The sequence below is a fragment of the Paramacrobiotus metropolitanus genome, unplaced genomic scaffold, assembly GCF_019649055.1.
Source record: "Paramacrobiotus metropolitanus isolate TYO unplaced genomic scaffold, Prichtersi_v1.0 Parri_scaffold0000061, whole genome shotgun sequence".
Lineage (NCBI taxonomy): Eukaryota > Metazoa > Tardigrada > Eutardigrada > Parachela > Macrobiotidae > Paramacrobiotus > Paramacrobiotus metropolitanus.
In genome coordinates this window covers 428846-454092 of record NW_026570281.1, presented here as the reverse complement: position 1 = coordinate 454092, position 25247 = coordinate 428846, and the positions used below count along the sequence as shown (strand labels likewise).

Sequence of the window (25247 nt, the reverse complement as noted above, 5' to 3'; positions counted from 1 at the left end):
CATTGTGCGATGTTTTGCGTGCAAAACTGCAAATGTATCAAGTGCCAGTTAGGCAAGACAAAAAAACGGTTATGTATCGTCGGTTGACGCTGAAGCAAGACGTAATCGCTTGCTGCGTTTTGCGATGTTACATGCCGGTTATGTTGCGTTTGGCGGCAGTGGCGACGTGATACAGATTTAATGCCGACGGCTGTCATCATGCAGAGAAGTTTCATTAAGTACCATTTCAATCATTACCGGTGCCAAGTGAAGGTGTTTTAATCGTCGCCGAAAACAATAAACATCAATCTGCATGATAATCAGGAGCGCTAAGAATTAACGCCAACAACTGCAAATTGGCAAGGCTAACGCGAAATGCTTAATTGGCATGGTTTTATCGTATCCCGGGGATAAACTTGTATATAACACCGACATGATGAAGTAACGCTCGTATACGATGGATAACTGCAAGCCCCATCTCTCGTGGTTGCCGTTGCACAGATGTAAAATCATATTTAAGCTGATTACTACCAGAACCAAAAGCCGCAGTTCACAAGTCATCTACGTACGTATACAAGTGCATCTTGCAATCGAAACACTAGCGTTGTCCAGTTGCCTACTCTTACTTTGAGATTAATTCTCACAACAGCGAGAATGATGAAGTTGGCGGTCGTCGTTATGTTGGCGATGGGCGTGGCTAGCGGCTCCGTTGTAAGTAGCGATTTCCTACTCCAGAGTTACACATACGGTTTAGAATTGCGTAGGTCACTTATCGATGCAGGTCAAATGATTAGCGGTTAATTAAGAAAGACCGGTAAACATACAGGTGAAAAAGCGACAGGTCAGTCAGGAGAGCTTGAAGGTGTGGAGCGCCCTGGACCAGATGCGGGGCTCGCGCGTCCGACTGGAGGTGGGCGACATGCAGGAGCTGTACAAGAGCGCCAAGGCTGGACAAGACTATCCCAATCTTAGCGCAATCCCAGACACGACCAGCATTAGCTGCGCCACACAAAAACCAGGTTTCTACGCCGACACCGATCCGCTCTCCCGATGCCAAGGTAAGCCGGTTCAGGGCCAAATAATATGTCCCTACAGATATAACGTGACTGCCAGTGTTAACGCTACCACTCACAGATGCAACGGTACAAAGTTCAAGCAGAGATAACGCTCTGCACAGGGATTGGTTGTATGAATTATCACAGTTGCTCCATTTTCACGCATTTGCGTGATTTCCAACAGTTGATCGACATCAACTTTTAGAATTCACACTTCGCACTCACAGCACTGCGTATACCTACTTATTCGTATACTTACAGTTAGTTTCACTGTACAGTTACACATCGCATTATATTTAGTAGCTACAACAAGGCGGTACGTATGATCTGTTCGGTTAAATCGCTTTTGCTTGAGTTACCTGTTTGTCGTAAGATAATTGGTAATTACTCATTAGGTAATTACTCATTAGAACATGCTAACTCGCTAATTACTTATCATTTCAATTATACTGGACATAAAGTTTACAAGTTTATTTATTTTCTGATTTACCGTAAAATCGTTAATTTTTACAAATTGCAGTTAACTCATAATATAATTACCCGGCTTAGTTTACTTACTTATTAGGACACAATAGAAATAAAATTATTAATTTTGGACACGACTGTTGAGAATTACACCGAAGTATTAGTGCATATTTCAAAATTTTTATAATGATACTGTAACAAGGGAAAATAGCCGTAACATCAATTTTACCGAAGACTTCAGTGCAGCTAAACAGACACCATGCGTTTTGCACGTTCAAAGATAACCACGTTGTGAATGCTTGTGTTATCTTCCGAATGGTCTGTTTTTTAATGGCTCACGGCATATGAATCATGCGGCATCTGCCAGTGATAGTGTTGTCACTGCCAGTCACGTTATATCTGTAGGGACATAATAATTACAGATGCAGCTTACTTAAAAGTACTACAAAGTATATCACTGCATTCTGTATCTTCATTTGTGGATTACACCAAATCCTTGCGCAGCTAGCTTCATTGTTCATTAGTAAGAACAAAGTAAACAAAATGCACGTTTCTTACCATTGCAGTTATTCGTCGTTGTGATATCAACGGGAACTTGACGAGCTACCTGTGTCCTAACATGACGGTACGTATGCTGAAATAACCTGTAGAAACAAGTAAATTATATGCAGTGCACTGTGCAACAAATATGGACATGTTTTTCGTAGGGACAATAACGCGTGGCTTCTACAATACCTAAGTTTTGTTACGAGTACATTTAATTAAACGTGTGCGATTTGTAGATTTTTAACCAGATTACGCTGATCTGCGATTGGTTCTTCAATGTCGACTGCAACCAGGTACGTTGCAATAAACTATGATCTGTCAAGATAATTGTGGAGATGCTTACGGTTGGTGTGGTCAGTGTGGAGATTTTCTCCTCCGGCGCACGGTGGGAGCTTTGGCAGTCGGTGAGAGTGAAAAAGCAAGCAATGTTAGTAAAATAATAACTGCACGTTGTAGGCCAAGAACTTTTACGACTACAGCAACAGCCGGCTGTATCAGCCGGATCGCGTCCTGCTGGACAACCAGGACGACTACCAAGTGGCCGCCGCCGTCAACGCCCTGCCGCCGTCGGTAGCGCCGCAACCGGCTGCAGGTGGCGCTAACACGCCACCGTCCACCGGCGAGCCTACAACCGAGGCAGCCACTGCGTAGTTACTGCAATAAACAATCTCATCCCTCCTCTATTTTTGCACACGCAGTTTTTAGAAGGCATATATTTTATTGGTTTTATACGCTTTGTTATATGGTTTTTGTAACGCTCCTGTGCAAAAAGGCGACAGTGCCGGCATTTCCCTTCATGCAGCGGTTTTGAATAAAATATGGAAATAGCAAGTGGTCAGTTGATAAGTGCGGACAGTTTGCAAATGCAATCACAACGCATTAAGTGAGCAATAAAGAAAGGTTTGCACAGCCGGGGATCTTTGGGGGATTACGTAAATAGCGTCGGCGTCTTTCGGAATCTTGTCATCATGGAAACAATGTTAATTGTTAGACAGATTTACAAGGGCAAGTGCTTAGATTTAAAACTAACCGGTACCCTTTCACCAGCACGGTGCCGGCACATTTCTTTTAATAACGATGACATAACGGTTCTTAAAGGTTAAACAAAAAATGTGACTTATTAAGCATTTTGTGCTGGAAAGCCGCACAAAAATACAATATAAAATTAAGTAATATTATTATTGGATGGAGGTATTTTCAACTTGAAATGCATCGGCGACGCGACTTGGATCATGTGCAGGATGCGTGAATGCCGCGGACCAACGACTTCGTAATACCCACCCCGGATGGCCAGCTGCTACTGCACGTGGCACCCGGTCCGTGTCAACACCAGGAACACTGGCTGGATCCCCTCCACTTCGGCTTCCGCGACAGCCTGCGCAGCCACGTCGGCCTGCACGCTCTCGTCGGCCTACTATGGTGCGGTAGTCATGGAAAATGCCGGCACAACTAATCACACGCCTTTCCTTACAACACAAATGTCTTCAGACAAGTAGCTTACATTCCCTGCATAGCTCATAAATTGCGGTGACTTTTACAGCATCCTCCTGCAGCTCTGCAGTCGGCACTCGGAGTTCGTGTGGTACGGGCGCCTGGGCGTGGGCACCTGGGCGGGGCTGCTCTTCCTAGCGACCTGCCTGGTAGGCAGTTACGCTGCAGGAGCCGTCCTGAGCCCGCGCGGCATGCGTAGTTGGTTAGTGGCCTACGTGGCGGTTTGCGGCGTGGCTCTGTGCGCCGGCAGTGCCTTATCCTTCCTAAATGCCGTATACTCGTCGCTGCATCTGATGACCGAATGGCAACACGCCCTGCTGGCGCTGCTGGGCGCCTTGGAGGCCTTTTTTTGCCTAATTCACATCAGCTTGGTGCTGTACCGGCTCTGTAGCACACCTGCCGCGCCCAACGGATTTGACCTACACCTCCTCCTGGAATACGCATCCCCGCACGGTGAGCGGGTCACAGCCACGGAAGAAGGGCCACCACCTAGCTACGATCAACTCTACCGGCCGCCGCCCAGCCCACGGGAGACGGCCATGGAAATGGTCGATGTGACACCCCCGGATGAAGGCGCCACGCCCAGTCAGAGCCGGGAGATCAGCTCCAACGCCGGTTCACACACTAGGCTGCACGGCGAGGCGCTGCCACTCGCCACATTGCGGCGCTGGGATATTCTGCAGGGCCTCTTCGGACGAGCGCAGACCGCCTCGTAAAAACGTTTACATCAGCAAAATTCCTTTAAAGTTATTCGATGTCGTAATATAATGCTTTTTCATGCATGCACTAGCACAGCGGCAAGATCACATGCGTAGTAGTGGTTAAAGGTCACTTGCCGTGCTATCCTTTATTACGTGTTGCTGAGGAAAGTCGTCAAGTACTTTGTACATATCATGTGTGTACATTAAGAACTAATACTCTTCTTAAAATGCCGGCTATTAAAACTCAGTTGACCTGTCATTATTGATTATTGCACATTATTTTTAACGTTCTGTCGGTTTTTTAATATCGGAATATTTTCTGTGGAAATGCCAGGAAAAACAGAGAAAAAGCAATTACAGCCGGATGCGGTGATGGTTGACGGCGTTAACATCAGCGCCCTGGACCAAGAAGGAGTGGGTAAAGGCTATTATCCATATGCCGACTATCCTTCGCCAGTGCCAATCGGCTAGTGGTCAAGCAAAATGTCAGGGTGTGCAACTAATGCCGACTTTTATTGCAGCTGATGAAGTTCGCCATACGGCAAGTGCAGGAACTGGTGCAGCTAAAGAAAGAACGCAGTGCAGTGGAGGAGGAACGTGACCTTTTCTTCCGCCAACTGGAAACCGCGCGTCAACAGCTGCAGCAGCAGGAGGCCCAATTGCTCCTTAGGAAGAAAGACATTCAAGACGTTAAGGATAAACAGCACACCGAGCTCAAGGTGAACATGAAACATAAACGGATCAGAGTATTAACCACTCGCAAAAAATTAGTAACTAGCTAGAAAATCTCAAAAATGATGTCTTATGCGATGTTTCATATATGTACGCATTTTAAAATATATTTACCTCAATATCTGCATCCATTTTGTGCCAAAGTTCAGATTATTAATTTACTAACTGAGCAAATATCTCCTGACAGTTTAAATGCACTCTCATGTCTAGTCAACTGAAATATCTTTCTTTAGTAAATGTGCTAGTAAGTTATTTGATTATGATTTTAACAATGATTCAGCATTTTCATAACTGAGATCTCTTAGTACAGCGCAATTAATTTAAATAATTGCTAAAGCGTAAAGCATTTCAAAATTATTTTCATTGTTATCATCATTGCTATTTATGTGTACTTACCGGTACTCTGTATATATTTGGACTGCATTTTACCAGCAGACTTTGGAGATTAATCTGCCGTAACATAATCCGTTTGTAAGTGCAGATTTATCGGCAACGAGCAAACCATTTGAAATACGAAGCGAGCAAGGAAGCGGAGTCAGAGAATGGTCACCAGGAAGCGCTGGCACGGGAAGCGTTAAAGCAGCGCGTCAGCGAACGCGCGGAGATCGCCCGGGAAGCCATGTATGTGCAACGGAAGGCGGTCGACGAGGAGCAGGCATTTTTGCAGAATGCCAAGGAAAACGCCACGGTCAGTGCCCCAGTAGGGCCAGCATATACATCGTTCAGCGGAAATAATACGCACAGTAATGGTAAAGCCGGTGTTTAACAGAAAATGGCGCTAGACGCGAAGGATTTTGCGGACAACCTGCGGGAAGCGCTGGCATCGCGTGAGGAGTGGATGGCTGGAGAGTGGACGTGGGCGGCGGAGGAAGCGGCGCTGGACGGGCAGATGGTGGCGCGGCGTGCCGAGCAGCAGCGCGGGGAGCACATCCACCACCTGCAGGCCAATTATGAGCGCAACTTCACCCAGGTGAAACGCTACTTTCAAGAGCTGACGCAGCACAATCTGCAGATTATCAGCCAGCTGAGCACCCGCGCTACCACCGTCAGACAGCATGTCCGGCAGTTGGCGGCACGACTGCAGGATATCCGCGCCCAGAACCGGCGCTGCCGGCTTCCCATGCAGGCCAAACAGGCGCAACTGACCACGCTACGCCAGCAGCTGGCCAACCTCAGGAAGGACGAGGCAGCCGCCCAGCGGACGCAGCGGGAGTTGCAGCGACTGCAGGCCGACCGGCGCACGCTAAAAACAGAGATTACCGGCTTGCAGGAGCAGCTGACTAAGGTCAGTTCACGCAAAGGTCACGAGTGTAGTCGCCGCCTCGCCGGTTGACGACGGTTTGTGTGGTGTAGTTACAGGAGGAGACGAAGCAGTGGCAAGCTGGTTTCGTTCCGGCTTCGAGCGAAGCCAAAGGGATTATTGGGGCCCAGGCAAACGACATCCGCGACAACACGGTGGCGCTGAAAGAGCGCGTGCAGAAAGTGAAAGAGGAGATACGACAACAGATCCTTGCAAAAAATCTCGACGCGCAACAGTTCCTTGATCAAGTGGAGATCTTCGAGAAGAAGTGTTTAGAAAACACGGCCATACGTAACGATCTGCATCAGTCCATACAGAAAATGGCCAAGGTTAGCGTCTACATGTAGGCTTACCAAGAATGTTACAACTGATTACCTAACTTGTTCGGTATGTTGTACTTAAATGCTGAGCTAATTTGCTTATCAAGGACATTGCACTGCTGCACATAGTTGGTAATTAACGGAAGTCGTGCTGACGTAGGTGTACAACGATTCCCTGCAGACGATCCGTTACCTTGTGGAGGAATTCCATTTGCCGCTGGACGCCAGTCTCGACCGGCGCCCCATCCAGCCGGCAACAGTGACCCTGCTGGCGGGAAAAGCCGCTGAGATCAACCGACTGCGCCAAGTGAAGCACGCCCTCACGCCAGCGCGACACGTTCGTATAAAAAACGCTATTTTCTGATTGTTCATTAGCCATAATAGCTAAGTAATTTTTCTTTTGCTCATTTTGATTGCCTGGACCCTTTTTCAGATAAATCTTAGACTTACTATAACTAACTCTTGCTGTGTAAATCACAACAGGACAGTCAAAAGGTGTTTGTTTGTCGATAAATTGGAAAAAAGCAGCTGCTCCATATAGCTCACTTCCGGGGTTGGTAATGCTTATGCGAGACTTGTCACATTACAGTGTTGGCAGAGTCACAGAGCAGACCAGTCACACCAACTACTAAGTACTCGTACGTTAAGGATCTATTTTCGCTTGACTAACTGAAGCCAAATTTCAAAACTCTCATAACCTATCACAGTGAGAAAAGCGCGACAGAGGTAATAATACTGGGCATATCATTAGTATTATGTTTTACACAAGTTATGAAAAAGAACGCACTACATGTACTCGTAACATGTTCTTCCCTCTTGCGATTGTGACCAACGAAGCAGAAGTTTCTTACAATGCAACCATGCAAATTTTCATGAAGCGGCTTTGCATGTTGATTTTTTTGTCTACTTTTCATCGCGCAAACATTACCACAATTAAAAACACAGCGACAAATAAAAAGTTAGCATAAAAAATACTACTCTGTCTTCAACGTCTTTTCTGTCGCGCAGTTCACTGAAATCCTCACATCAACGACTCGTCGTCGATGAGATCTCCGAAATAGGCCACCATTGTTTTCAGCTTCCGGTTCAAGAAATTCTGTTCAGTTTCCACCTTTTCGCCCGCTCCAGCCAGCGAAACGATCTGCCAGACAAAACCACACAATTACACTAACATTCCCACTCAACAAAGAGATATTTCTACAGAAATCCGATCAACAAAAAAACTGTTTGGCGTCAAAAGCATGAAGACCGCTGTCAGAACGGCGCCCATAGGTATGACCCAAGCATTATTCTGCCTTTCGTGTCTAACGACCAGCCGATAGCAACGACAAATCGTCTTCAAGAAAGGCACTGCACTACAATAGCACGCTATCATCGTATTAGAGTGACCCAGTGATAATTATCACAAACAAACAATGTTTAAAACAAAATCAGAAATCTTCAAAATCAAATTATTTTCCAGAGTATACCCGCATAAATTTTTAAGTAGCATATTCCAAGTTAAGGTTAAAATAAACCTTCAACCGCGTGATTTTCGGGGCAAATTTGTTAGTTAATAAAGACGGAATGCTGACTTGTGTGATGTCAATTACGCAAATTTGTGCATGCTGATATTCTCAATTAGTTTGGCTCTCTCTTTATGGTATTGCCCACCTGTTCGATGCTGGCGTTCCGGGGCAGGAAGAAGGCAATGCTGTCGCTGATCTGTTTGGCGGCAGCGAAGCAGCGGAAGCCGTCCAACTGCATCTTCTGCAGATCGAAGGAGCGATGCTCCATGTACTGGGGGCCGCCCCAGGGTGGACTAAGAAAGACTGCATCGGCACGGAGGCGTCCTGCCACCTCAAAGAAGTCCGCGCAGATGAACTCAATTCGCTCCTCGACGCCATAGATGCGCGCGTTGTGCTGCGCGAAGGCGATCTTCTGGGGGTCAATATCCACGGCAATCACTGCAACAAGCGCTTACGTTATTCGTCAGCATGATTGAATACCTGCTCAAATACCAAATTTAAATAAATACTGACAAACAGCACTGTAAACACACCTTCAGTAAAACAGCAAAAAGAAAAAATAAACCGGATACACCGACACGTACATGTAAAACATTTAAAAAAAACAAACAAACGCACAATCTCATGATAAAAAATGAATTAAATTATCACTTCAGCACTTGAAGAATATTGTTCGGCATCAAAGCATGGATAAAAGCAAGGAAACGCTTCTGCCCATAGGTATGAGCCTCGTCGTTCTGCCTTTCGTGTCTAACGATCAACCGCGTCAAGCGACTGATCGTCTTCAAGAAAGGTTCCACATACTCAACAATAAAATTGCAGTACGCGCTCATTATTCTCACCTCGTTCACAAGTTAGCGCGAACTGAATGGCACTGCCTCCCACTCCACAGAACGCATCCACAATCACGTCGCACCGGCATCGCTCAGCAATGTGCGCAGCGATCCGCTCGGGCGTCACCGAAAACCAGGACTCTACACACCCAACAGCAACGCTCGAAAATATCTGCAGGCCTTATTCATAAAGTCAATGAACGCTATGATCTACACAGAACCAGAATGGTAAAAACAATAGGCGACACCCTACCTTCGTCCATGAGAATGCCTTCGTCGTACTTGGAGAAGAGCCGGTATCGTTGAAACCAATACTTCCACAATTTCTTGTTTCCCTTAACGAACGCCGGCATATCGTCCGTCCTCACCTGTCCGATCACTTTCATGATCTTCTGAGGAATGCCGTAGTTCTGGTCCTCGTAGGCGTCTTCTTCGCCCTGCGCCTCCTCGCGGGTACGCTTCCCCTCGTGGGACTTGCTGCTCTCGTACTCGTTGCCGCGCTTCCAGAAGTTGAGATCCTTGGAGCGCTGACGCAGATTAGTCTCTTTGAATGTTACGTGGTGGGATTTGACGGCGGGCATCTCCTGGTATCTGCAAGACAAGAACCATGCCTTCTTTGCCAAAACGCTTCAATATACAACTTACGTAGCGCCCTCTCCGGAGCCGAGCGTAAGTCCCAAGAAATCAAACAGCTTCTCCGTCTTGGCCACATCGGAGACGTTGACGAACCCCCCGGCGGCCTTATGACTCATGAAGGGGATTTCGGCCGGTCCCTCATCCTGGTCTTGCAATCCCGTGCTGCTTTCACCGGTTGGCGCGCTTCTCATCGGCTACAACAAATTTATCTTGAAAAACAAATTCCCTTTGCAAAACCGGTTACCAAGTCGAGCCGCTACACATCAAAACACCCACTTGCTTCATCGGCGCTCCAGTCTTCCTGATTTCTCCTCCTCTAACCTCCCGAATCTCCTGGTCCACTACAGCAGCTGCTGGCGTTTGTTTAGCAATAGGCGCTGGTTTTTTCTTCATACTGCTCTTCTACAAACAATCAGTAAGAAAATGTGAGCTGATTCAGCTTTTATGCTTTTAGCAGCTATTTTATGCTTAAATTTAGCTATGAATATCCACCACTTACAGTTACTGGCACATGTACGTGCTGCGGTGGTTCTTGGCTCTCCACCTCTTCATCGCCATCAGAATACTCCACCCCATCGTCCTGGTAATCCTTCTCATCAAACTCCTCCTCCGCGGGATAATTCCCAGGTGAAACGGGTCGCGGATCAGCCTGTTCGCTATCTAAATCCGAAATATCGCCCTGGCTCTCCAACTCCACATCGCTGCGCTCCAACAACACCACTGCCTCGTGCGGTGTCTGCGCGGTGGCGCTGGAACACGCCTCCTGGCTGGTCAGCCAATCAATGGTGCGCAGCATAAACGCCCGGTATTCCGCCACGAATACCTCTTCGTAATTTTTCTCCCATAAACCGTTCCAGCTGCTTTGACTGTGGTCGATGTTATTATTGTTATCACTAACATTTTCTAAAATTAAAAAAAACTTATGGTATATATAGTGCTGGCAAAAATTTTAAAATACGAAATCTGGTAAAGATGCTCAGTGGATAAAAATTTTTACCAAAACTTCCGCGAGAACGCGACCGAAACAAACAATTAATAAAATAAAGAATGTTTCAGTACCATGTTATGAAAATTTCTGTAAACGCTCAGAACTCACTTTCTTCCGGTGTCGCCTGTTGCACATCCATGTTAAGGAAATCGGCGCAGAGACCATCGAGATATTCTGGATTAATAAAATCGCGGTATTTGGATAACCAGCTGTTCCACACCAGCTTTTGTCCACTAACTGCCCAGTACTGCTCCCATGCTGCAAAATACCGAGTTTTGCCACCGTGAAATATTTTACACTTATTTGTATAAAGATGAGAAATAAGCTGCAGTTGCAGAAAGGGAGCACAATTTGCCTGTGGAAGTATAGTTTACCGACAGTGGGTTATAACGGGGCGTAACCCACTAACCAACTCGGGGCTTAACCCACTGGCCACTATCAACGTTTTACTGTACAGTATTTTTCTGCCATTGCTAACGATTGCTGATACCAATGCGAAATTCATCCTTGCATGCCCGCTACGGTAATAACCAAAACGAGTTCATATACTAGCTCTAACCCTAAGTTGCCTCACTGCTGGATCTCTATTCCTATAGGGGACAAAATGCATTGCCAACTACCAACGCACTGACCTTGCGCAGCTTTCGTGTAATTATTTTCCGGTGGTTTCTTTTGGCCGTTGACCGGCTGCCAGCAGCCGACATCCGGGGCGGAGAACACTTGGGCAGGCTCTTTGACAGCACGGTCAGCTCTCAGGGGAGCACTAGGGATACTCAGATACTCCTGTCAACAATTTCTACAATATCACTTTTGCTATACACATAAAATTTGGATTGTGACATCAGTGACGATTACAGCACCGAACAGACCGGCCTTCTGATTTTATAACAGTATTATAACAATACTGTTGGATTTCCTCTTTTTTTACTGATTCCTAATTTTTTACTGATTCCTAATCCGCTCCGAGGATTTTATTTTAATCAGTTCAATCGATCTTAAAATACTGAAAGAATCAACCCGCAACATTAATAATAATTAATCGCACTGAAAAAAGCTGGACTTATAAATAAAAAAATCTTCCCTTTTAATTGATTTTTAAACAGTCATAGTGTTAATCGGAAAAAAAAACCCAAAAAAAGGTTTGCACGAAATTTTATTTTGCATAGAAATTAGCACTTCTGTTCACTATTAACTAACTATTTTACAGGAAAACAAACAACAGATATTTCAGGTTTTGCCAAATTCCTCTTTTTGCTTTTCAAAATTTATACCCGGTCTAATTCGAAGGGGGAAGCCAAAAATCCCAGCGGCAGACCAAGCGCTTTCAACTTGGCCGCATCATCAGCAAACTCCCCCTGAAAGGGAATGATGGGGCGATCGGCCCGCATGGGATTGGGCAGGCGGTCGGGCGGGAAACCGCGGCCGGCGCTGAACTCGTTCTCGTTCACGTCGCCGCACAGCTCCTCCAGATCCAACGCTAACTCGTCGCTACTGCCTTCCTCGGCATCCTCTTTGGCTTCCGCACTGCGACGGGCTTTAGAGGACTTGCCCAGGCTGCTGTCTATGTCGGTAAACGGCTTCCAAACCAAATCTTGATCGCTGCAACCAGCAGACAAGTAAAGCGATGCGTCGCATGCACGGTGCGTTGCCGTAACGCAGCGCTGCAGACTTACTTGCAGAAGAGACGCGTGCAGTGACAGATCACTTTAGGATTTTTCTTGCGTGCCCGAGATTTGAGCGCTAAACAGGGGAACTGATCCAGAAAGGGCAAAGAGTGCTGCGGTTCCTCTGAAGCCTCGCTGTCTGCATCCAGGAAGATGGTGACTTCGGCCAGACGACGCCAGCGCAGATTTTCCGTATCGTAATCGCTTGGCTCTTCGTCTCTGGTCTTCTTGGCACCTTTCTTACCCATATCTTATATGTCACAGCAATACAAACAAGCAGAAAACCAGACGTCTATACTAAATTCAGATTTGGAGAGGTGACCTCAACAAATTCAAAAAGAAGTTTATGGTACAAATGACAAATCAGATGAATATCGAATGAACAAACAGCTCATTCATTTTCCCCTCTTCTATTTCATGCCTTTCCGTTTGAATCTCTTTGACTTCAACCGCAAAGGCACACACGCACACTCTAATTTTTAAGCACACTTTTCCGGCTTCCACCGCCCTGGAGACAGCGGTTAGCCTTACGGTAAGTGCAGCAGAAATGATGGCTCCGATGCTTATCTGCTTGTGCAGCTTGTCATGTGTCTTTTCGCTCTTTTGGCACGGTACAATACAATTTTGTATGGATTCTGGATTTTTCTCTCGAAGTCTTTTCATGCCAAAATCAGACCCAAGGAGAATGTTTTCGTTCGAGTGATAAAGCTGTTAATATAATATCAGCATTGAATAGAATGGTGCATTAATCTGTATATTATTTTAGGAAAATCCCAGTGCTTTTTATCCTGTTCTCAGTGTTCTGTTATTAAGACGAGTACTGATACCAGCGTATGTAATGGGCACCTGAAACTGCGGATTTCTCAGCGCTGTTCAGCCTCGTTCTGCGCAGGAGACTGGCCCTGGCTGGCGTTTGGGGGCGCAGAACAGCATGGCCTATCCCGACTTCAAGTGTTCGATTGAGGACAACCACGGCATTCTGGTGGCGGTGCAGCTGCTGCAGTCACCGTTTCCCTCGCACAGTGCGTCGCCAGCGCCGCCCCCCTCGGAAGCCGTCAAGGCCTTGGTTCAGTCCGTCACCCGCTTCCGCCATCTCTCCCTGGAGAATACGCCCCGCGACGTGCACTTCCGCTACCACGTGCGTCACTCGCCCGTTAAGCCAGATCGCAGTGATTTCCAGATTCACCGACAGGTGTTCGGCCTGGTCTGTCTGGCCGTCGCCGATGGGACAGCGCCCGACCCCGAGACCGAAAAGCGCGATCTCCTCAACCAATGCAACGCCTTCCTGGCGCACTACGGCGACAAGGTGGTTGAGTACCGATGTTTCGTCTTCAAAACGCTGGCCAAGAGTAGCCCTGTGCGCGGAGAAAACGGTGAGCTTGCTTTTCTACAGCTAGAATTACGTGCATGTTGATGTGTAGTTTTCACCACACAGTAATCTGCACTTCCCTCCCTACATTCCTAATTTATCCATATTCTGCGCATCCTATACTCTTCAGATCACGCATTGTGGCAGTAATGTTATGCTTAAATTAAATAAATTAAATTTTTCAACAACTTAAAACTGCAGATTATTTTTAATTATTCGTCGATTTTCTGAAATTGATTAGAAATATGCAGTGATGTTGCCAACACTTTTTATTGCTGACCATAAGATGTCTGATGTTTGGTAAATAGTTAGGGGTCTATGGTTAGTGTAACGTTTCGGAGTCATTAGGATTTTAGAATTTATTTTTTGAACAGAAATTGAAAATGCGGAAAAATGTTGTAAGGCTCGTTGAAATGTGATCGATTATAATAATTTATTGCATAAGACAGTTTGGAAAGGTTTGTTTACGTTTCTGCGATGTGTCATGTACCTAGGTAGCACAGCTGTGGACGGAGCGTGTCTGTCTAAAAACCCCAAAGGCCGTTTGTCGCCCGAGGGCAACGGTATCTTGAATGGCGGTTTGTCCGATTCGCTGCGGCCGGTGCAAAAGAGCTTTTCGGCCAACAACATGGCGGGATTCCCGCTAAATCCCGGGGGGAAACAGAACAAAACGTACATTGAGCTGCCTCTGGACGGCAAGGCCCAGAGCGCCGTGGAGAGCGTCATGGAAGAGTTCCTGCTGCTGCTTTTCTCCGGCATTGAGGCGCGCCGGCCGACATCAGCTCCAGACAAAGTCGACAAGGACTGGCGCGGCTCTAATCCCTCGTTGGACAAGCTGGACACGCCCAAGAAGGACACTTTTCGGTAAGTGGGTTTCCGACGGACTTTACCTTACGGTTTGTTTTTGGCGTGAGAAAAAAGGCCGCATGAGAAGGCACTTCATGGCAGTTTACGGAATGGGTTCTCATTAATTTTTTCCTTGTGACAGCGGCTGAAACGTTGTGGTTTTTTGTGCAGACTTGATCTCGGCAGTTCGCAAAAGAAGCGCCAATTGGGCTGGAAGCGAAAATGTTTCGCTGAGTGGCTACTGTTGGCTGGCCTTCCCTACCACGCCCTGCAGAACTTTGCCCAAGCCGTGGAAATGCTGCAGTCCGCCAAAGAGACCGTGCACCTGGCGGCCGCCCTGGAGGGCTGGGCCGCCGCCTCCTGGTACGTACTGCCTTCCTCCGACCCGACGCTGGCCCTGCGCGTGGCCGCTCTCGACCGGTCGGATACGCGCATCGTCCTGACCAGGACGCGCGCGGCTAGTCTCAACGGCTACCTCGTCAACGCCTTCAACTTTAACCTGGCTGACTTGCCAAAGGATCGTAAATTGTGCCTGAACGCCGAGGGCATCTATGACAAACTGAAAGCTGCAGCGCACAGTTACGCTGTCGGTGAAATGGGCACCTACGAAATGGAGGTCAGCCTGAAGTTGGCCCGTCTCTTTACCTTTCTGGGCGAAAAGATCAAGGCCCACAAGGGTCTGCGACAGGCCATCTTTGTCAAACTGGAAGCCGGAGTCAACGAATCGGTGGAGCGGATTGAGCGTTTCATGACCGTCGGTGATTTGTACGAGCAGTTGGGCTTTCAGCGGCAGGCGTCGCTCTTCCGTTTATTGGCGGCCGACCGTTACCTGGGCTCTTCTGGCAATGGTATCTGGCAGGCGTTCCACTTAAGCGTCAAATCCTTATCCGCCTACAATCTGACCTTCTCAACGCGGCCGGTGACAGGGTTCGGCTGGCCCGAACTGCAAGCGCAAGTCTTTCAGAAGCTGGCCATTACGTGCCGTTCGCAGCCGGAAGTGTATAAACGTATCTTGTTGGTCATCCTGGAGAATTTTTGTGATGTATTGTCGGTGGGGGAGAAAGACGAGATACTGAAGAATTTGATGGAAGTTATCGAGCATTTCGGGCCGCCGGTTGGCGATGTGCCGCTGGGAGAGGCCGGGATGATGCTTGGCGTGGCGAGTTTGACAAAGCTGCCCTTCGTACAGGAGTTTGTGATTAATCCGCTGCCGCGGCATCTGCAGCCAATGCAGCGTACCAAATATGAGCGCTCTATGAGTGGTCTGCCGGTGGACTGGATTTACCGGGCGCCCAGGGCATCATCGAGGAACAGTACCGTTAGTTCGGAGGATGCGGGCTTTCTGTGGGTTGTCGATGAGGTGAGGATATATTATGTGGTCTGCATTTGTTTGGGTGCTTGGTTCTACGATTGTACGATGTTACTAATGTTTTGTAGCCTGGCACGATTTCGCTGCAGCTCACCAACCGTCTGCCGAAAGAGCTGCGCATACAAGATTTGCAAATCCTCTCGGAAAACGCCGGCTACCAATCCACAGCGGCATCGTTGATCCTGCCGTCCATGTCGCTACGCCCTTTCCCGGTGGTCATTGCCGGCATCCCGCGGGAGCCGGGTGTGCTCAGCATCTTGGGCTACTCCTTTAGTCTCTTTGGCATGCGCACCAGCTGCTCCATCAGTGACCTGTCGCAGTTCCACAAAAACAAACCACCCAAGTTCGTGCGGGTGGCACCGGCATTGCCACAGATTGTGGTAGAGACGTCCTTTCCGCCCTACGATAGCTTCGTCGATGTGAAAGAAGAACCCGTGGTGGCGACGGCCAGCGCCTTGCTCTACAACGGTCAACGGTAAGTGCTCCGAAAACGACATGATCAATGCTCGGTTTTTTTTAACGAGGAGTAATTTGTTTGTTTAGGATTTGTTTTAATTAATTAAACTTTTTAAATTATGGACCTGTATTTTTATTGTGTTTTTGTTCCCGTTGCCTCGTCGAATGGTCCACATGAATTACCATTTTTTCCATTCAAGTAAAGAATCGTGATTACTGCTGCATTGTCATTCGCTTTATTATTCAGATCGCGAGCCAAAGAAATACTGCTTTGATAAACGGTTGTTTTTGGGATAGGTCAACCTGCAAGATAAAAGTGCGGAATGTGGGTAAGGTCCCGGTGGAGCGGTTGGTGGTGGATCTGATTCCGCTGGAGCGGATCAGTGACGTGGTGCTAGAGCGGTGCGTGTCTTTCGACGAAGCAGAGATTGCCGCCCTGCTGCCCTTGGCGCCGGACGCCAGCGCGGAGTTCTCGTTGCACATTTGGGCGGCGTTGAGTTTCGTGGGGGATAGTAGCACCACCGCGGGGACCGGTAGCATCCCCTTCTTCGTTAAGCTGGAGTATAGCGGTGGCGCTGGTGCGACGGAGGACTACTACCGCGCCCTGGCCATCGCCTTCTTCGTAGATGTGATCGCATCTGTGAGTATTAGCCAGTGGACGACGCTGGCCGCCGACGAACCCGAGCAGTTCTTCCTTGTGCTGGACTTTCACAACCTCACTGACGAGGAGCTGGAAATTATTTATCCGCCCAATAAGAAAATGCTCATTGTCGGCAGGGATCAGGTGAGATGATCGAAATTTATTTGGTACTTTACAGTAGTGTGTACTCTTTTCAACGCCGTTCTCGCGTGGTGGCAGGCACGCATCCCTGCTTTGGCTAGCAAGATTCCGCTGGTGGACATTGGACAGAAAGACGCCTCGCAGTTGTGCCAGAAATATTTAGCCGATAACGTGGCGTTATCGTGGAAGTTTGTGGAACGGGAAGGTGTGCGGGGTGACTGTTGGATTGGGGAATTGGACTGGAGTCTGGAGAAGGTGGAGACGATGAGTCTGCCGCCGGTGTCGATCACATACTGCCTACACGGAGAGGAGATTGTCCAGCCGCGCAGTCAGGGGCTGCAGGTGGCGGTAGGGGAGGTGTTCGTCCTGGAACTCCATTTGACCAACCGCTTCGGCAGCGCCATCGAGGGTTTGGCGGCCGGCTTGGAGATTCGCGAAGAACAGGAGATGCCCAATCCCGAAGGCGGAGGTCAGTTCGACAGAATGTCGTCGGTACTCAGATACTCGCTTAACGGGTATAAGGTGATGCTGATTGGGTGTAATGTAAGATGGTTCTCGAAGCAGCGATGATGCTCGAAAGTAGGCTGCTCGTACAGTCTGTACAGGACACCAAGTATAGATTAACGAAATGTTATCGTTATACATGACAGTGATGCACGCGCGTCTTTTAAGTCTCATTGCCGTGCTGCCGGCGCTTGTTTATTTACAGTATTTACACACCTTTCCCAATCTAATGGTGACATTTTCCTACTGAATATTGTAAAACAAAATTTGAAATCGACAAAACGTACTTTACAGAATGCATCTGTTTTACCTTTCTAGATACTTCACAGCACAAAGTAACGAAATTTGAAATACCATGAGTTTTGAGATGTCAGTGTTTGATTGTTTGGTTGCAGTGGGGAGTGTGGCGTTATTGGCTGGAGCGGGCGTGTGGCCGGTGAAATTGGCGGGGCAGGAGCGGGTGGTGGTTGCGCGGGAGATGGTGATGCTGGTCCCGGGTGTCTTTCATTGCGACGTCTTCTTCGTGTACGCGCAACGCCGCTTCAAGGCCGGCACCTATTGTTTGCTGCAAGTCGGCCCGCAGCCTAACTGACGTGATTAACTAGACTGGACGTTGACTGACAGTGACAACACGATGTTTCTTCTGCTCATTTCTTTTATTTGTAATTTAATCTTTGATTTGCGCATCTTGCCCAGCGCTGCTCGTCACAAAGCAGCCTTAACATTCATTGTTTGATTAGATAAATATTCGGTTTGTGATCGCGATTAAGTACGTGAACAAAAAATGATTTGGTTTGTGACATTGTGAGAGGAAAAAGAGAATGAATAGCCGGACTAATCCCAGCCGATCTTTTCCTTGTTCTTGGCGTTGGCCTCTTGAAGGAACTTGAGGAGGGGCGAGAAAAACTCTAGCAGGGCGCCAGCATCCATCTGTGGTGAGCCGGTGATGCGCTGCATGGCCACCGGCCACGGTTCCGACGAGCCCAGCGACAACATCTCACTACACGACAAACACACCGATATGTTACAGTACTCGTATAATTCGCTACGATAAACAAGGCTATTTTATTTTATTCAGTTAAAAAGTAAGCTTAATTTAAACGAAGGCCAGTTTAGTTTATTATGTAAAGACAATTTAAAAAGCATTCGTGCAAAGGAAACGTTTTGCTAGCGCCATGGTGTCGACAATGAAAAAGAATTTCAGGATAAATAGAAAGTGTGATTCTAGTACTCATAGTATTTTTCTGCGATTGTGTAAAAAATAAAAGAACCTATACAAAAGAGGACAGTTTTTGTATTATTAGCAGTATGTACATTATTCACCTGAGTAGTTTGCCGGCAGCTTTGGACTGGTTGATATCACACTGGTAAAGGAGGCCGGTGTGGCCAGCGGCATGGCACAGGGCCTTGTGAAACTGGAACTGGATGACGAAGCTGATGAAATATCTGCACAACAGAGAAATGTCATAAAGAAAACACCCTGGCAGGTTGACCAAGGGAAAATGCCGTTGGTTGTTAAGTAACTTACCGCATGTACTCCACGTCGGCGGCAATGTGGAACTTGGAACCGGCGTCAAAATCGGCTTCCGAGCGGTTTACTCCCGCCACAAGACCTTGGTATTTCGTCCTGCATGTGGCAAATTAAACAAGTGACTGAATGAAAGAATTCGCGTAAACGATCAGATCACCGAAGGAGGCGTACACGTAATTCCACCAGCCGGAATTGAGTTGTTCCGTAGATATATTGCCGGAGAAGACGTCGTAACGGTACCGGTCCATGGCGTACGCGAAGGGCAGGAAGGCGATCTTCTCCAAAGCCGTTACGAACATGAAGTTAAGATCACTGTCTGCAACGTATTCACCATTATCCAAATTATAACGAAGATAATAATATTTTTATAACTTATACGGTGCATTTGTTAATTACACCGCTATATTTTCTTTTGGGCATCGTTAGCAGGTGTACTGCTGTGCGCTGGCTACCTAATATTTACGCTTTGTTTAAAGGTCAAGTTCACAGGAATGAACTGTGAAGTAGATACACTTGAGAGAGAACTGCCGATCGGCTTCAAGTGGTCAGCTAGGCGTCGTTGTCTGATTGTAGATTAGTTACCTTCGTCTTCCGTGTTGTTCTTGAGCAGTCCCAGCCAGGACAAATGTTTGGGTGTTTTGACACTCAGCGCCAGCGTATCGCCCACTAAACAACATTAACAGCTCAATCGACAACTGCATTTCAATGCGGCATTGTACCGTCTTGTGCCTGTCCACAACAACTTCCGCCAAGTGAGTGCCGCCAATGCCACGTCAGCGTAAACACGATGGATGCGCTGACAGTGGGCGATCATCAACAATATTATTCATATTATTTTTTGCTTAAACATTGACACACACAGTTTGTTGTGTGATACTCGGCGGATCGAAGTAGTGGCGGCATATAATATTATCATACTGCGAAAGGATAATCCACAACAATGAATTGCATTAATCGGTTCTTACTCCGTATTCCCAGTACAAAATACTTACCAGCTTCATGAAATCCACTGTTTGCGCCTTCCCGGAAGGCCACCAGCGACTGGGTGGAATACTGCAACACAGAAAGCGTAACTGAAAAATATGACATGGATATCATATAATGTTTTTTATCTATATAAAATTATATTGTCATAGACTGTCATAGTATTAGCAACCTTCAATGGTGCTGTCGGAGACTGGTGCTGTAATACTGGTATTACTGTACTCTCCCGACTTGTGATAAATTTCGGCGACTACAAATATTTCGTTTTGGAAATCTGTTCTATAAGGTAAATAACTATATAAATGATTAAAATATAGATATGCGGTTTTCTCCACAGAAGTGGTAGTGATTTCAAAAAGGCACTACAGCGCGTATTTAATTTTAATATTACCGCTTCCCGTACGCGTACGCTGCATAATTTGCTAATAATATACTAATAATATACACATTTACTAATAATATACTATTATAGTATTATTGACCGTTGTACAACCATATTATATTATACACTAATGTGCGCACCTGTAGGAAGTACTGAATGTGGCCCATCTCACTGCAAAGGGGAAAGCGTTACCACATGCGACAGCTAGAAGAATGTGCGTACTGTACTGCGAGCAGTTAACGCATACTGGTGAATTGTGATGAGGTCATCCATCTCGATTTCCGTGCACATCTTGATACTGCAGCCGAAATGCGTGTTTAGTTATGGTTTACCTAGTTAGTATAAAGGGCATTAGGCGCAGGCTGTGTATAGATCCTCACCGGACATCGTCGGGGTTGACGGTGTAAAAGTCCCAGGCGGACGCGTGACAGACGATGTCGCGATCCTTGGGCTTGGTATACACTGTCTGGTTCCAGAATCCCGGTGGCATGGGGATCAAACCCAGCTCGGTTTGAAACTGGTCTGACAGACGGAACATCTTCTCCACGGTGTAGTTCTGCCGCTTCATCTCCTCGGTGACGTCCAGCAGTGGCTTGGAGGGGAAGAGCTGCGTGAAGTTGAGCATACCCTGCCACGCCTGCGAGAACATGTCGCCTGCAAAACTCTGCTTACATTTCTGACGTATGCAGACAATTGCTTTTGGGACATTGTTACTGCTTAACTGCACGACGGTACATGTACATAGGGAAAAAAAATCTTTAAACACAAAATATCCACACTTGAAAACTGACGCATACCCATCATGTGAGCCGGCACCGGTCCAGTGGGGGAAAGGTTATCCGTGGGGAATTTGTTAATGAGCTTGCGACGGACAAAAGCGTGCAGCTCCAAATACAGTGGCCGGATCTGTTGCCAGAGCCGTTCCAGATCCTCCAAGAATTTGGCGTCGGTGTAGTTCAGACCCTCTACCACGTAATTGGAACGCCAAAGGGCGCCACAGTCCGCGTAACCTGCAAAACGCATACAGGTGGCTCACTCATATGTAATAAGTGCATCATAACTCTGCACTGTCATTGTTCTTTGCGTCTCTATTCGTACTGTACAAAAAATTTGTCTCTATTCGTACTCTCTTTTGTCTCGTGTGCTCCCTTACTTTAAGCAACAAGACAAGCAAAACTAGGGCACCAGGCTACATTTTTTAGACTGTCTTGCCGGCAGCCCTACTAACCGCATGACCTTCAGAATGGGCAGATACGCTTTTGTTACCCAAACGCTCAGTTCAGCTTATCAAGGCAGAAGCTGATGTGATCGAGCAGTTTTCATTAAAAACGGACGAAGCACATTCAGACGCGGGATATTCAGGTGAATCCGTTATGATTAACGTGGCGGCATATTCTTGTTTGTGCAATGTGTTTTGACGGCGGCACGTATGCAAATAGCGTTGCTATAGACGTTTGTATCATATCCCTACACTCTTTACAGTGTTTATGCGTGTACCTGAAAGGCGGGCTCCTTTGTTCTTGAGCTCGACGTAGCGCGTGTAGTTGGCGCGGATTGTCTTTCCGCTGGCATCGCGCCACGCCGTCCAGGCGTATTTGCGACGTTCCGTATCGTTCCAAGAGTTTTGCATGTACTTGAGCACCACTGCAACCCCAGATCGTCATTGCCAGTACTATGATCCTAACATTCTTTTACTTTCTGCCCGACATACCGGGATCGTAGGCGACCCGCATTTCCTCAGGACACTGGCCGGTGCCGGTGAGGTTGCGCAGCTGAGCTACGGAAGTCCTGCTGCCGGCATCAAAACAGATCTTGGCGGTGGAGTAGACGCTGCTCATGTGATTGACGGTTGAGGTCAGCTCGGACAATTCCACCGGATCCAGCGCACTGTCGCCCAACTCACTCAGATCCTTGCGCAGCCGGCGCAACTGCTCCTCCGATGCCGGCATGCCGCTGACGTTGAAGCGAACGATCATCTTTGCCAGGGTTTTGGAGAAGGTGGCGCTTTGCTGCGCTTGCTTAACCTGTACAGGAAGTGCAGGTCAAACATCTTCGACGCATGCTGACCTTAAGGATACTTGATGCGTGGTGTGGGCGGCGGCAAATTGTCAAGGAGACACTCGATTGTGCTTACCGTGTCGGCTTCGGTCTCCTTGGTAATGTTGGTTTCAAAGTCCCAGGAGGATAGCGCGCCGAAGCGTGTAATCTCCGTGGCCACCGGATTGTACCTAATTTGAGTATTAATTAAACGCCAGGTTTACCGCGCCTTACTCACCACACAGAATACGGAAGGTGGCCACATTACCATTCTTTGAGCCACTGGCGGAAGTATTGCGCACTGTCCAGCTTGGACGCATCCGGGTGGCCGTTCTGGGTAAAATTGTCCAGATCAACAGGATAGAAATTGGCATCCACTAGTGCGGTATATAGGACCAACATAAAAACTCCTGTAGCACGATAGACACTTCCTTATAATTATGAACAACTGGGATCTGCTTTCTTGCTAATGCATCGAACCTCATTCTAGTACAACCCCCTGTGCATACCTTTTGTGCTGCTGTATATACAGAAGCAACACTTTAAAGAAAAAATGGGTACAAAATTTGAAAAAAATTATTAAAATGATCAAATGGGAAACTGTAGAAAAATTTATTAAAATCGGCCATATTAGCAAAGGTCTGATGCGCAGGCCATACGAATTTCACATACACTTATACGCTTTCAAATGCTTAAATACTTGTTTAAATCTGCTAGATGGTTTACAAGCTGTTTGTAAAAATTAATGGTTTGCATTGACGAGATATTGTATTATAACAGAAAAGAGGTACGTTTAAATGCGCTTCGCTTTGTTAGAGATAAAGTCCAACTAGCCATCGGAAGTATAAGAGCTTTATGTCCTAGTAAACTTGCTTTTTCAGAAGAAAATTGAGATTACGGTTCACAATTTGACCAAAGTGATTTCAGCTTACCGGATAATTTGATTAGTCCTTGGCGCGGCATTATAAAAAATGGATCCGAAACAAAACGTGCACTCATGCACGTACTATAACGTTATGCAGATACTAATGGAATAATACCAGTAATACTGGCGTCCAGATAACTAATTATAGCAGCTTTATGAAATCAGCAGTATAATACGAACGACGGTCAATCCAACAATGCCAGGAATTGACAACAGTCCGCTGCAGTCACTGCCAGAGTTCGACGTAATCCGTATGCCAGTCGGATGTATCTGTACTTGTTTTGAGACGCGGAGAAATCACAGCGCCGATGGATGATTACCTTGCCACACTCGCTGCCAGCGGCGCAACAACAACACTCGATGCAACAAAATATTATTGATGCCCGGCTGTACGTAACGCCAAGTTTAACGACAACTTAAAGTATGAAGAAACGTGACTCGTTATTGCGGTCGCAGTGAATTTTAATAATCGGTGTCTAGCTACAACCGGGCTTAGTGGATACAACCGGCAGCATAAAATTAATGCTCCATCATCTTTCTCTCTATTAAATTACGAGTATTATCCTTGTGGTTGTATCGTCACTAAAGTGCACGCGTAACATGTTATGAGTATGTGATTTGTGGTGTTAGCGTACAAATTACTGCAGCTGTACACGATAAAATAAAATGTCGATATTATTTATTAGGTTTAGCACAGTCGGTAATAAGCCCGACTCGGTATAAAGTTCAGTGCATGAATACTTACGTATGCAGGTATTAGTACTGTACTGCAGGATACACAGAATTTGGTACGGTCAATTGTACTTACGATCATCACGATGTATTGTACTAATTCAGCAACATTTAGTACGAGTCACCAAGTCAATAATGTCACCAAACCAGTGCGCAGTGACGCCCCTTGTCGACGTGACAAATGCAGCAGCTGACCTGTGGCCGTTGCTAATCTGTGTAAATACGATACTACACCGCTTCAAAAACTTTAATAAATCATTTTAGCCTTATTATTTAGTCGTGATGAAGCCTTCCTTGGCTGGACTATGGTTTATCATCTTCTACTGTAGAGTGCGCCGGTGCAGTGCTTGTAATGAGCAAAGTCCAACCGTTGAACGTATGGCTAAACTGGCTAAACTTATGCAGTAGCTCTGGACCCACGCAGTTCGCAAACTGTATACTGAGTGTACAATACAGTGCATGTGCATGTGACAGTGACCAGTAACGATTTCGGCTTTTCTTGATATTCAAATGTAAATTATTTTAACCAGAGTCGAATTGTCAGCCAGAGCTGCGTCGTATTTGCATGACAATTATGCTGATAGTCCCTCAGGAAGCGCTAAACAACACATGCGCCTCAGTGGGACTTCACGTGAGACCCCGCTCGACACAGCTGGCGTAGATGCGTCGGCAGCCGGTAACTCACTCGATCTAACAAGACAATAAAAGTAAGGGAAATAGCTGCAACGTTCTGAAAATAATGGCTCGCTTCTAAGCAGTTTGCCGAGCGGCAATCTGCACCGGTAAAGAACGAATACAGTATTTATTATACAAACAGCACAGCTCAAAAAACTGCAAAGGTCATGTCCGTGGATCGGTAATGGGATCACGGACAAGCGACTTTAAGGCTTTAACAAAAAACTCAGCTTCACATAGGCTTAATGATAACCTTTTCTTAAACCTTAGAGCAATTTCTTCGCAGTCTCATAAACAAAAGCAATGTTGGTCCACTGACCGACTGACATTTATATTCCTAAGATTATGACTTAGTATCTGGATCGTAAAGAACCAGTTTACGAGTGTAGTTGCTGCTAGTCGCCAAAGTGAGTCAGTTCATTTCAGAGTTTTCTTGCG

The 25247-nt window shown here is 46.8% G+C and overlaps 6 protein-coding genes across 8 annotated transcripts; 4 read left to right on the top strand and 2 right to left on the bottom strand.

Annotated features, from left to right (window-relative positions):
- The first annotated feature begins 463 nt into the window (after positions 1-463).
- Positions 464-2893, top strand: LOC129593394 (uncharacterized). The gene is made up of 5 exons (XM_055489679.1): positions 464-690; positions 806-1037; positions 2066-2124; positions 2282-2338; positions 2502-2893. The coding sequence occupies exons 1-5, from the start codon at positions 634-636 to the stop codon at positions 2694-2696; spliced, it is 600 nt and encodes a 199-aa protein (XP_055345654.1). The 5' UTR covers positions 464-633; the 3' UTR covers positions 2697-2893.
- A 177-nt stretch (positions 2894-3070) lies between these two features.
- On the top strand, positions 3071-4497 carry LOC129593304 (uncharacterized). Its single transcript, XM_055489548.1, has 2 exons — positions 3071-3464; positions 3586-4497. Exons 1-2 carry the CDS (start codon positions 3295-3297, stop codon positions 4250-4252), a joined length of 837 nt encoding a protein of 278 aa, XP_055345523.1. The 5' UTR covers positions 3071-3294; the 3' UTR covers positions 4253-4497.
- Positions 4498-4516: 19 nt separating this feature from the next.
- Positions 4517-7049, top strand: LOC129593303 (dynein regulatory complex subunit 4-like). 3 transcript variants are annotated; one of them, XM_055489546.1, is made up of 6 exons: positions 4517-4655; positions 4759-4956; positions 5451-5657; positions 5739-6254; positions 6323-6598; positions 6750-7049. In XM_055489546.1, exons 2-6 carry the CDS (start codon positions 4762-4764, stop codon positions 6951-6953), a joined length of 1398 nt encoding a protein of 465 aa, XP_055345521.1. In that variant the 5' UTR covers positions 4517-4655; positions 4759-4761; the 3' UTR covers positions 6954-7049. The 3 variants fall into 3 exon arrangements, with proteins under 3 accessions (XP_055345521.1, XP_055345520.1, XP_055345522.1); XM_055489545.1 differs by having other exon boundaries at positions 4522-4651; XM_055489547.1 differs by having other exon boundaries at positions 4522-4651; positions 6323-6656; positions 6750-6885.
- A 273-nt stretch (positions 7050-7322) lies between these two features.
- Positions 7323-12654, bottom strand: LOC129593289 (trimethylguanosine synthase-like). The gene is made up of 11 exons (XM_055489521.1): positions 12228-12654; positions 11826-12153; positions 11187-11337; positions 10663-10812; positions 10066-10469; positions 9843-9968; positions 9576-9760; positions 9184-9521; positions 8940-9071; positions 8243-8535; positions 7323-7730 (listed from the first exon to the last, which is right to left on the bottom strand). The coding sequence occupies exons 1-11, from the start codon at positions 12464-12466 to the stop codon at positions 7611-7613; spliced, it is 2466 nt and encodes an 821-aa protein (XP_055345496.1). The 5' UTR covers positions 12467-12654; the 3' UTR covers positions 7323-7610.
- Positions 12655-12820: 166 nt separating this feature from the next.
- Positions 12821-18397, top strand: LOC129593260 (protein brunelleschi-like). Its single transcript, XM_055489478.1, has 7 exons — positions 12821-13591; positions 14082-14451; positions 14605-15793; positions 15871-16277; positions 16556-17042; positions 17118-17508; positions 17939-18397. The coding sequence occupies exons 1-7, from the start codon at positions 13150-13152 to the stop codon at positions 18133-18135; spliced, it is 3483 nt and encodes a 1160-aa protein (XP_055345453.1). The 5' UTR covers positions 12821-13149; the 3' UTR covers positions 18136-18397.
- LOC129593261 (angiotensin-converting enzyme-like) lies at positions 18194-23941 on the bottom strand. The gene is made up of 15 exons (XM_055489479.1): positions 23410-23941; positions 22746-22887; positions 22575-22668; positions 22152-22464; positions 21938-22084; positions 21238-21450; positions 20821-21094; positions 20688-20738; positions 20581-20611; positions 20067-20127; positions 19657-19740; positions 19246-19390; positions 19072-19170; positions 18867-18989; positions 18194-18543 (listed from the first exon to the last, which is right to left on the bottom strand). The coding sequence occupies exons 1-15, from the start codon at positions 23474-23476 to the stop codon at positions 18378-18380; spliced, it is 2010 nt and encodes a 669-aa protein (XP_055345454.1). The 5' UTR covers positions 23477-23941; the 3' UTR covers positions 18194-18377.
- Positions 23942-25247: the final 1306 nt, after the last annotated feature.

Coding starts and splice junctions, on each gene's coding strand:
- LOC129593394 (XM_055489679.1), top strand. CDS start 634: ATGATGAAGTTGGCGGTCGTCGTTATGTTGGCGATGGGCGTGGCTAGC. Junction 691..805: donor GCGTGGCTAGCGGCTCCGTT/GTAAGTAGCGAT, acceptor GTAAACATACAG/GTGAAAAAGCGACAGGTCAG. Junction 2,125..2,281: donor ACCTGTGTCCTAACATGACG/GTACGTATGCTG, acceptor TGCGATTTGTAG/ATTTTTAACCAGATTACGCT.
- LOC129593304 (XM_055489548.1), top strand. CDS start 3,295: ATGCCGCGGACCAACGACTTCGTAATACCCACCCCGGATGGCCAGCTG. Junction 3,465..3,585: donor GCTCTCGTCGGCCTACTATG/GTGCGGTAGTCA, acceptor TGACTTTTACAG/CATCCTCCTGCAGCTCTGCA.
- LOC129593303 (XM_055489545.1), top strand. CDS start 4,565: ATGCCAGGAAAAACAGAGAAAAAGCAATTACAGCCGGATGCGGTGATG. Junction 4,652..4,758: donor GCGCCCTGGACCAAGAAGGA/GTGGGTAAAGGC, acceptor CTTTTATTGCAG/CTGATGAAGTTCGCCATACG. Junction 5,658..5,738: donor ATGCCAAGGAAAACGCCACG/GTCAGTGCCCCA, acceptor GGTGTTTAACAG/AAAATGGCGCTAGACGCGAA.
- LOC129593289 (XM_055489521.1), bottom strand. CDS start 12,466: ATGGGTAAGAAAGGTGCCAAGAAGACCAGAGACGAAGAGCCAAGCGAT. Junction 9,761..9,842: donor CTGGAGCGCCGATGAAGCAA/GTGGGTGTTTTG, acceptor AATTTGTTGTAG/CCGATGAGAAGCGCGCCAAC. Junction 9,522..9,575: donor GGCTCCGGAGAGGGCGCTAC/GTAAGTTGTATA, acceptor CTTGTCTTGCAG/ATACCAGGAGATGCCCGCCG.
- LOC129593260 (XM_055489478.1), top strand. CDS start 13,150: ATGGCCTATCCCGACTTCAAGTGTTCGATTGAGGACAACCACGGCATT. Junction 13,592..14,081: donor CCCTGTGCGCGGAGAAAACG/GTGAGCTTGCTT, acceptor TCATGTACCTAG/GTAGCACAGCTGTGGACGGA. Junction 17,043..17,117: donor TCATTGTCGGCAGGGATCAG/GTGAGATGATCG, acceptor GCGTGGTGGCAG/GCACGCATCCCTGCTTTGGC.
- LOC129593261 (XM_055489479.1), bottom strand. CDS start 23,476: ATGAGTGCACGTTTTGTTTCGGATCCATTTTTTATAATGCCGCGCCAA. Junction 21,451..21,937: donor CAAAGGAGCCCGCCTTTCAG/GTACACGCATAA, acceptor TGCGTTTTGCAG/GTTACGCGGACTGTGGCGCC. Junction 21,095..21,237: donor GGTGCCGGCTCACATGATGG/GTATGCGTCAGT, acceptor AGAGTTTTGCAG/GCGACATGTTCTCGCAGGCG.